Source organism: Larus michahellis, chromosome 19 (genome assembly GCF_964199755.1).
Source record: "Larus michahellis chromosome 19, bLarMic1.1, whole genome shotgun sequence".
In the NCBI taxonomy this organism is placed as follows: Eukaryota; Metazoa; Chordata; class Aves; order Charadriiformes; family Laridae; genus Larus; species Larus michahellis.
In genome coordinates this window covers 670,844-679,529 of record NC_133914.1, presented here as the reverse complement: position 1 = coordinate 679,529, position 8,686 = coordinate 670,844, and the positions used below count along the sequence as shown (strand labels likewise).

The 8,686-nt window shown below is 65.2% G+C and overlaps 1 protein-coding gene across 6 annotated transcripts; it reads right to left on the bottom strand.

Annotated features, from left to right (window-relative positions):
• Positions 1-44: 44 nt before the first annotated feature.
• On the bottom strand, positions 45-8,668 carry LCK (LCK proto-oncogene, Src family tyrosine kinase). 6 transcript variants are annotated; one of them, XM_074562953.1, is made up of 13 exons: positions 8,473-8,668; positions 5,268-5,374; positions 5,025-5,106; positions 4,850-4,940; positions 4,622-4,720; positions 4,373-4,476; positions 4,115-4,264; positions 3,676-3,828; positions 2,393-2,572; positions 1,916-1,992; positions 1,659-1,812; positions 1,031-1,162; positions 45-712 (listed from the first exon to the last, which is right to left on the bottom strand). In XM_074562953.1, the coding sequence occupies exons 2-13, from the start codon at positions 5,367-5,369 to the stop codon at positions 510-512; spliced, it is 1,527 nt and encodes a 508-aa protein (XP_074419054.1). In that variant the 5' UTR covers positions 5,370-5,374; positions 8,473-8,668; the 3' UTR covers positions 45-509. The 6 variants fall into 6 exon arrangements, with proteins under 6 accessions (XP_074419054.1, XP_074419052.1, XP_074419053.1 ...); XM_074562951.1 differs by adding an exon at positions 7,358-7,577 and having other exon boundaries at positions 48-712; positions 4,850-5,106; positions 8,473-8,654; XM_074562952.1 differs by having other exon boundaries at positions 48-712; positions 4,850-5,106; positions 8,473-8,654.
• Between the last annotated feature and the right edge of the window lie 18 nt (positions 8,669-8,686).

Below are 8,686 nucleotides of genomic sequence, written 5' to 3'. Positions count from 1 at the left end.
CCACGGCAGCCTGGCTGCCCTGGGCCGCAGCGAGGCCTCCCGGCCACCACGGGCGCAAAGGACTTTATTTCCCCCAAAAAACAGACAGCGGTTGGGAGGAAGAGCATCCCACGGCCGAGGGCTGGGGCAGCCATCGCTTGTGGGGGGGGACCCACCGTCACCAGGGGTGACGGAGGTGGCGAGGCCCAGCAGGGCAGGGTGAGGGGGCTGGAGGCCCGTGTGGGGCTGGAGGACGGATCTGCAGCCGGGCGAGCGCAGGGACAGCGTGGTGGGCACCCGCCGGAGCCCCCTGCTCTTTGGAGTCAGTTATTGGCTTTGGCCATCCATCGCCTTCTTGGAGGGTGTGGTGAAATCCACTGCTCCAAAGATTTGAAGCGCTTCAAATCTTTACTGCTGAGGTCCGGGCAGCCTTTGCCAGCGCCCCAAGGAGACGTGTATGGAGTCTGCGGGGACCTGGGATCATCCCCGGACACCCCAGTGCGAGGGTGTCCCAGCCACTGCTGGGGTCCTCACGGCTGCTGCTGGTACTGGCCCTCGGTGGCAGTGAAGAAGTCCTCCAGCACGCTCTTCATGTACTCGAAGGTGGGACGTTCCTCGGGCCTCTCCTTCCAGCACTGCATCATCAGTTCGTACAGCTCCTGCGGGCAGTTGTCCGGCTGCGGCATGCGGTAACCGCGCTCCAGGTTCTGTATCACCTCGGGGTTGGTCATCCCTGCGAGGACAACGCGCACAGCACTGAATGTGGGTCACCCCCGTGTCGCAGGTAGCACCCTACATTTGCAAATCTCATGGGAAAGCTTCCTTCCCCCTCCACTGCCTCTGAAACCCCCCGGTGGCTTTTGGGCCGTGGCTGGCCACGTGCATCGGGAAGCGGTTGAAACCATCGCGGGCTGGCAGGGAAAGGAGCCAGATGGGGCGGCTCGGGTCGCGTGTGTGCGTGCGGGAGTGCATGCACGCACTCCTGGGTGTGCGCTTGCGTGCGTGCGTGTGCGCGAGCCCTTCTGCCGCGCAGCTGCTGGGAAATCCTGACCTGGATACGGGATCCGGCCGTAGGTGACGATCTCCGTGAGCAGGATGCCGAAAGACCAGACATCGGACTTGATGGTGAACGTTCCGTAATTAATAGCCTCCGGCGCCGTCCACTTAATGGGGAATTTAGCTCCTGAAAAACAGCAGGAGGGGAGAAAATAAAACCTTACAGCTGAGCTGGAAACGTCCCTCTCTGTTTAATTTGATGTGACAAGCCCAAGTCAGCCTCTGTCCGTGCCCTACACCTGGGGACGAGCTGCGTTTGGTGACAGCCACCCCCTTCCTCAGCCCCCACTGCCTGTCTGGCTACAGAGCCCCCAGCACGGGCTGGCACCCCTCCAGTGGGCCAGCACGTCTGTTCCTGCAGTAGCCACCAGATAGGGCTGTCACCCCACCAAAAGCAGGGTCGGGCGGGTATGCAGTCCCGCAGCCCCCCTCCAGCTGTCAGGGGGAGGGATGGAGGGGGGAGGACCCCCCACCTGCTGCTGCGGGGGCTGCTCCCGGGGCATCGCGGGGACCCCCAGAAGAGGTGGGTGGGGGTTTCATTCTCCTGCAATCCCAAGCTGCGTGCACCCCCAGAGCGGTGCTCGGTGGGGGGACATGTGGGGCTGAGGTGGGGGGGGACGCACCCTCGCGAGCCGTGTACTCGTTGTCCTCGATGAGGCGGGCCAGCCCAAAGTCGGCGATTTTGCAGCACAGGGTGTCCGACACAAGGATGTTGGCAGCGCGCAGGTCACGGTGGATGTAGTTCTTGGCCTCGATGAAGGCCATGCCTTCGGCGATCTGCGGGTTGGAACAATTGCAATTAATAGCCGCGGGGCAGCCCCAGCTCCAGCCCCGGCAGAACCCTCCCCGCCAGCATCCCCGCGTCTCCGTGCCCCCTCACCTGGGCCGCCATGTCCAGCAGTTTGTTGATGCTGAGCTTGACTCCTTCCGAGGTCTTGAGGAAGTCCACGAGGCTGCCTGCAGGGAAGGCAGCAGGTCTCAGCGCTGCCTCCCCTCCCCACGCTGCCTCTCGGGGATGGGTCTTGCAGCACTGGGTTCACCATCCCCCAAGTGAAACACCGACGGTGGGGCTGGGCAGCTCGCAGCCCCCAGAAAGGTGGGCAGGCGTGGACGGGCGGGAGACCACGCTGCCTGCAAGGGCCTTTTTCCCCTGCTGGGGCTGACCCCCGAGCTCCCAGTCATGGGGAGAGCCCTGGTGCAAAGGCAGAGTGCAGGGAGGCGAAGGATGCCAAAACAGCTCGACACATAAACACCAGCTCTGATGGCTGGACGGGAACAGCCAGGAGCTGAAGGACCACGGCTCTGCACAGCCCCCAGCCCCCCCTACCCGTGGTGGGCAGCGCCCGGGTGCCCTCACCCTTCTCCATGTACTCGGTGATGATGTAGATGGGCTCCTTCGTCACCACGGCGTAGAGCCGCACCAGCCGCGGGTGCTGCAGGTTCTTCATGAGGTTGGCCTCCGCCAGGAAGGCGCTGGGTGACATGCTGCCCTGCTTCAGGTTTTTGATGGCCACCTTGGTGTGGCCGTTGTAGAAGCCTGCGGAGAGACGGGGCGGAGCGTGACAGGCCAGAGGGACCCCATCACCGGGCATGGCCGAGGGACGCGTGGCACTAGCGGTGCTGGCCAAGGAGGCAAGCGTGGGGGCTGCTCTGTGGATCTAGAGCATCCCAGCCCGAGGCTGAACAAGCAAGAGATGTCGGAGATCGCAAAGGTTGGCTGAAGATAGGCAGAGGACCCTTGCGCCCTGGAGGACTGTTGCAGCGGGGCCAGAGGACTTTGGGGACAATCACAGCTCTGTGCTGGCCACCTCCTCGTCGAAAATCTGTAGCTGCATTTTACCACCCCAGGCAGTTATTTTTACGTGTGGCTTTCAGCCACCAGAAGGAAAGGAAGCTGTTGGTTGCTGGGCTTTGAACAGGGCGGGCAGCTGGGGGAGCTGGGCAGCGATGCTGAAGCCTGGCTCCTGCCAGGTGCCCCGAGGGGACTTTGGGGGACGGCCAGCACCCGTGGGAGCGAAGGCAGGGACCCCGCTGTGGGGCAGGGACCCCACAGGGACCCCGCAGGGAGCGGGGCAGCCCCGGTGTCTTCCCCACCCGGGGGGCAGGGGGTGCTTTTGTGGCTGGGTCTCAGCACCTTTGGGGCCCCACGCAGCCTCCGAGCCCGCAGCTGCTCCCAGCGTCGCAGCGGCAGCCACAACAAGGGACGTTTCCCGTGCAGGACCACGCACGGTGCTGGCGGGCCCCATGCCAAAGCCGGCAGCTGCTCTCACGGCAAGCGGAGCCGGGCTCGGTGAGAACATGGTGCAGCCCCGGTGCACGGACGCCTGCAGCAGTGCTCCCTACCTCGGCAGCAGGTGCCCGCCCGGGCAGCGGTGCAGGGGTCCGGGGTGGGAGGGATGGGAGAAGGGGGAAGCTTGGGCTGCTCTGGGTAAACCAGAGCTGCCTCTGGCCTGCTCTAGCTGTTGGTTTTCTCCCTTCTTCCAGGGCCCATGTAAAATGCCAAGGTCCCACGTGTGGGGCTGTACTGGCTGCTCCATGCGAGACCCCTCCCTGACCCCAGGACACCGCAGAGCTTGGCTGACGCTGCCCACACCGGTGCCTTCATCCAGGAGGAAGCACCCCGGTTTCACCCCGACTCACCCATCCAGACTTCTCCAAACTGCCCGGCTCCCAGCTTCTCCACCAGCTTCAGCGACTCCCGCGGCACCTCCCACTCGTCCTGCCACCACGGCTTCTGCGGCTTCTGGGTCCGGCAGGGCTTGCCGAGGCGGGTGCACAGCCCATCGGAGCTGCCTGCGGTGCAGGGGCGGGCAGAGCTGGCGTCAGTGCAGGCAGGGGGCATGGGCACCCGGCACAAGCGAATGCCTTTGCGGGGGCACAGGGTCCTGCTTATCCCACCCCATCACATCCCCATCCCATCCCATCCCACCCCACCCCACCCCATCCCATCCTATCCCATCCCATCCCGTCTCCCTCCCCATCCTGTCCCCATCCTAACCCATCCCCATCCCATCCCCTGCCTGCATCCCTGCCAGCCCCTGGACCACTCGTTCCCCCCCAGCCCCTGGGTGGCACGTACGCGTGTAATACTCCACCAGCTCGTGCAGGCTGCTGAAGGTGACGCGGGGGGAGATATAGTACCCCCCATTGTCCATGTTGCGGATCTTGTAGTGCTTCACCGTCTCACCCTGGTTCTGGTCAAAGTCCCTCACTGACAGTGAGTAGGAGCCTGGGGAGACGGGGACCGTGTGGGTGCGGGACGCCAGCACTCCTCCTGTGCTTCCCAGTGCCTTTCCCAGTGCCGGTGGCAGGAGATACTGGACCCGGGGGATGGTACCTTTGGAGGTCTCGCTCTCTCGGATGAGGAAGGAGCCGTGTGTGTTGCCCGACGCCAGGAGCTGCCTCTCCGCATCCTTGCGACTGATGTTTTTGAAGAACCACCTGGGGACACAGGGCAGGGTCAGGGCCGGCGTGGGACTCAGGCCACCTTCACACACCAGCACTTCAGGGGATGCTCCTGGCACTTCCCCTGCTGCTGGCACAGCTCCTGCCCGGGCACGGCTCCTCCTCAACCCCCCCTACTCACGGCTCGGGCTCCAGGCTGTTCACCATGGCCACGAAGTTGTAGGGGATCAAACCCTCCTGGCCAGTGGTGAGCGACTGCGCTTTCCACCACTCCCCGCTCCTGCAAGGACACAGCGAGGTGAGACCCCCCCCCGGCTGCCAGGACCCCACATGGACCCCCCCAGCCGCACCGGGGAGCCGTGGGGGTCACACCGGGGTGGGTGCTGGGATGCCATCAGCATTCGCTCACTCTTCCAGGATGCGGAGCTTCTCCCCCTTCTGCAGCCCCAGGTCCCCATCGTGCTTGGGCTCGTAGTTGTACAGGGCCACCACCAGCTTATCTGGGAGGACAAGCGGAGGGGCAGGGTGGCGGTGGTCAACTGGGGGGGTGTCCACAGCCGTCCCCTGCCATGGCTGGACCTTACCTTGCAGGGGGGAGCATGGCGGAGTCGTGGCCTCGTAGGACACCAGCGGATCTTGCACCTCAGAGCCATTGCGGATCAGCCTCTGAGAGGGGACAAGGAGCCCCGTGAGCCCTCGCCTTCCTGGGATTTGGCCATCCCATGGCCATCTCTGGAGGTGTTTGGCCACTGGGATGGGGGACGGGGGGTCTGGAGGCGTTTGGCCACTGGAAGAGGGAAAGGGGGGTCTGCTTGCCCCCTCCTCACCTGGCGCTTGCTGTCGGGCTCGATGGGGTAATTGCAGTGCTCACAGATGTCGATGTTCTCGATCCAGTCCTCGTCATAGTCTGAGCTGCAGCAGCAGCCCATGGTGGCTGCAGGGGGAGGAGAGATGACGAAGGAAGCCTTTGGCCCCCCCCAGCCCCAGCCCTGCCTCTCATCCCGCTCCAGCATGTCCCCATCCCCGCGTCCATCCGTCCGTCTGGCTGCCCACATCGCATGGCCCATCCCACCCAGGTCCTCTGCTGAACTGCGGGCATCCCCTGACTCTCCATCACCAGCCATATTTCCTCCTAATTTGGTTCTGGCTTTGTTAATTAAAACCACTGAAGGCAATTAGTTCCTAGCCTGAGGCTCCCCTTTCCCACTGGCACAGCCTGGCGGTGCCTCCTTCGCCAGCTCCTTCCCACCCTGCAGCCCTTGGGCCGATCCCTCCCTTCTCCGTCTAGTTAACAAGCTAATCATGACTATCCCATTAGTAATTAATACATCCTTGCCTGGCCCTGCATTGTGTTTTTTTTCACGAGGTTTGGCTGGACCAGGCGCCTCCCCGGCCCTAAAAGCGGCTCCTGGGGTCAGAGGCGGATGCGAGCGCTCCCCCACCCACGCGACATCGCCTCCGATTTCCTTCTCCCCGGGCTCTCGATAGCCCTCCCCGCCCCGTGCATTCGGCCCTGTTGCTGTGCTCCTGCTTCTCCTGCGTCAGGGATGGGCTTTAAACCCCCATCCCTGCTCAGGGTCCCCTCACCCTCGGCAGCTCCCCCCCAAAACGTCCCCAACCTCAAGCGTCAGCCCTGGCCACGGTGACACCAAGCCGGCGTAGGGTTCCTGGCACCGCAGCGTGGGCACCGGGGTAGCCCGGCAGCGATGCCACAAGCGTGGCGTGGGCTCTGCCCCCCGGCCAGCTCTCGTCTTCTCACAGAAGCCCAGCATGGCACGGAGCCGGGAGCCTCGGCAATGCGTCATGTGGAAACAGCGGCCCACGGCCCTGAAAAAATCTCTTCCACAGAATCCCCCACGCCTACGCCACCGGGATTTCTCTCCACCAAGACCTGGCCCCCAAACCCTCTTTTCCAGGCTCTGCCAGGGGCTCTGGGGGTTCTTTGGGGGCCCCGGTGTGGTTTCCGCAGGCGCGGGGTGCCAACGGCAGGGCTGGGAGCCCCGCGCCGCCAGGAGCCAGCCCAGGTGTCTCTGCCCCCGGCACCAAAATCAGCGGCCGCTTTCACAAACGCCGAGCGTCAGCTCTTATCTGGCAGCGAGACGGTGCAGCTGCGGGGGTCCCCGTCCCCGCCGTGCCCTGCAGCGAGCCAGGTCCTCGTTGGGCTGGCTGAGCCCCGGGAGCCGCTTTGCTGGGAGATGCCGGCACCGCCGGCAGTGTTTTCTCCTTGGTTTCCTACGCGGGAGCCATTGCAGGGCTGCGTTCTCACAAGTGCACACATAAATCCACCTCTCTGCGTGACGCTGGGGAGGGCACGGCAGCGGGGGCTTCGTTTGAGGGGGTACCCCCATGGGCAGCTGGGGACACAGGGAAGAGCCTCCCACGGGGTCCCCAGGGAGGGTGTGGGGTCCCCAGGGTGCTGCCAGCCCCCGGAGCCGCCAGCCCCGGCCATCAGAGGCTGCTGCAAGCCAGAACCCCCCGTCCCGCGCTGCCAGGGCTGGTTTTGCAAACCAGGAGCCCCTTCCCTTGGGGACAGCGTGGCTGTTTCAGCATCTGCAGCAGTGACACGGTGGCCATCCCCATAGTGCCACCTCGGGCTGGCCACCAGCACAGTGGCCGACGGAAGCGGCGCCGATGGGCGAGTTTGCAGACGAGCGAGGCCCCCCCGCGTCACGCGATGCTGCTCTGGGGACTCAGAGGCTGAAAACCACCCTGGTGCCTTCAGCTTCTGGTGACACCGATTTGGGAACCTCTCTGGCACCCGCGGAGGGGCTGGGCCATGCCGCGGTACCCCACGGCAGGCAGGAGGAGCGGGCAGGGCCCCGGCCATGCCCATGCCCACCCCCAGCACGACCCCGGGCCCACAGAGGAGAAGCCCCCGCTCCCCCAGACCTGCCCGCAGCCCGTCAAACGCCTTTACCGAAGGCGAGAGATGCCAGGAGGTGTTTTTTCCTTCCTGCACGAAGCCAGGGTGGGGAGGGAGGTGCTGCTATTGTGCCTTTTTTTTTGTTGTTTTTTTTCTTCTTTCTTATGTACTGAAGCCACAGCGTAATTTCCACCCAGCAGCCGTTTCACCTGCGCGGTGCGAGGGCCATGCCGGTGACACGGGGCGTTTGAAGTCAGGTTTTTTGCGACGGCATCTGTGCAACCGAATTTCTCGTGCGGAGGCTGCCTGGGAGGGCCGTGTGGGCGCCCCTGCCCCGCGCCTCGCCGTGTCCCCGGGGACGTGTCTGCACGGGCGCAGGGTGTGCACACGCGTCCTTGCATGGCCACGTACGTGCCTCTCCCCGGCTCTGCTCGGGAGCGTGCCCGGACCCCCCGGCTCGTCCCGCGGCGCTGCCCTGTGCTGGCCCTTCCGCACACGCTGCTCCGGCCGGGCCCGTTGGTTTGCTCGCAGGCGTGGGCGGGCGTGAGGAGGGCTGAAGGCTGGGCTGACCCTGTCCCTGATGCTCTTCAAGGCTCACCGGGGTGCCCCGGATGTCCCCGGGCCAGCTGTGACCCAGCTGGACGTTCAGCCCCGCGCTGGCGTAGCCTTGTGGAGACCACGGCCCCCAAGCTGCCATCGCAGGGGAGAGGTGTTTGCACTGAGACAGCACCGAAACCGGGCGTATCTCAGTGTCTGAACCCCCCAAACTGGCCAGCGGACCCCAATGGACCGGTGCTAAACCACTGCCTGGCCTTGGGGACAAAACTCCCACTCTGCACTGGAAATGGGGGCTCGGGGAGAGCCCAGCGAGGTGGCCAGCACTCCCACCCCAGACAGGGTCCCCAGGCAGGCAGAGGGCATCGGGGCAGGAGCTTTCATCCCACCTGGGAATCCACAGAGGAACGGGGAGCACAGCCCCACTCCCCCCATCCCTCACCCCAGCACCAGCGCTCACGGCCCCCCCAGTGACGAGCCCAAACCCCCATTTCCATCCCTCCGAGGGGCAACGTGGAGAGTGCAAGGGGAACCCCCACCCTCCGCAGGCACTCGGGTGGTCCCCAGCTCCCATCCGGAGGCTGCGAACCCTCTCGCCCCCAGGTCCCCGTTACCTGTTGGCAGCGAGGCGAGGACCAGCGGCGCTCAGACTCCCATGGTCCGGCAGCAGGACTGAAGTCACCGTCCCCGCTCACGTCCTCTCCATCCCTGGCAGGAGCGCGGCGACCCTCTGGGGAGCAGAGCCGAGCCCCCCGCACGCGGGCGCGCGCTCCCTGCCACCGCCGCTCGCTCTTGCTCGCCGTCTGCCCTGGTTTCCTGCCTCATGAG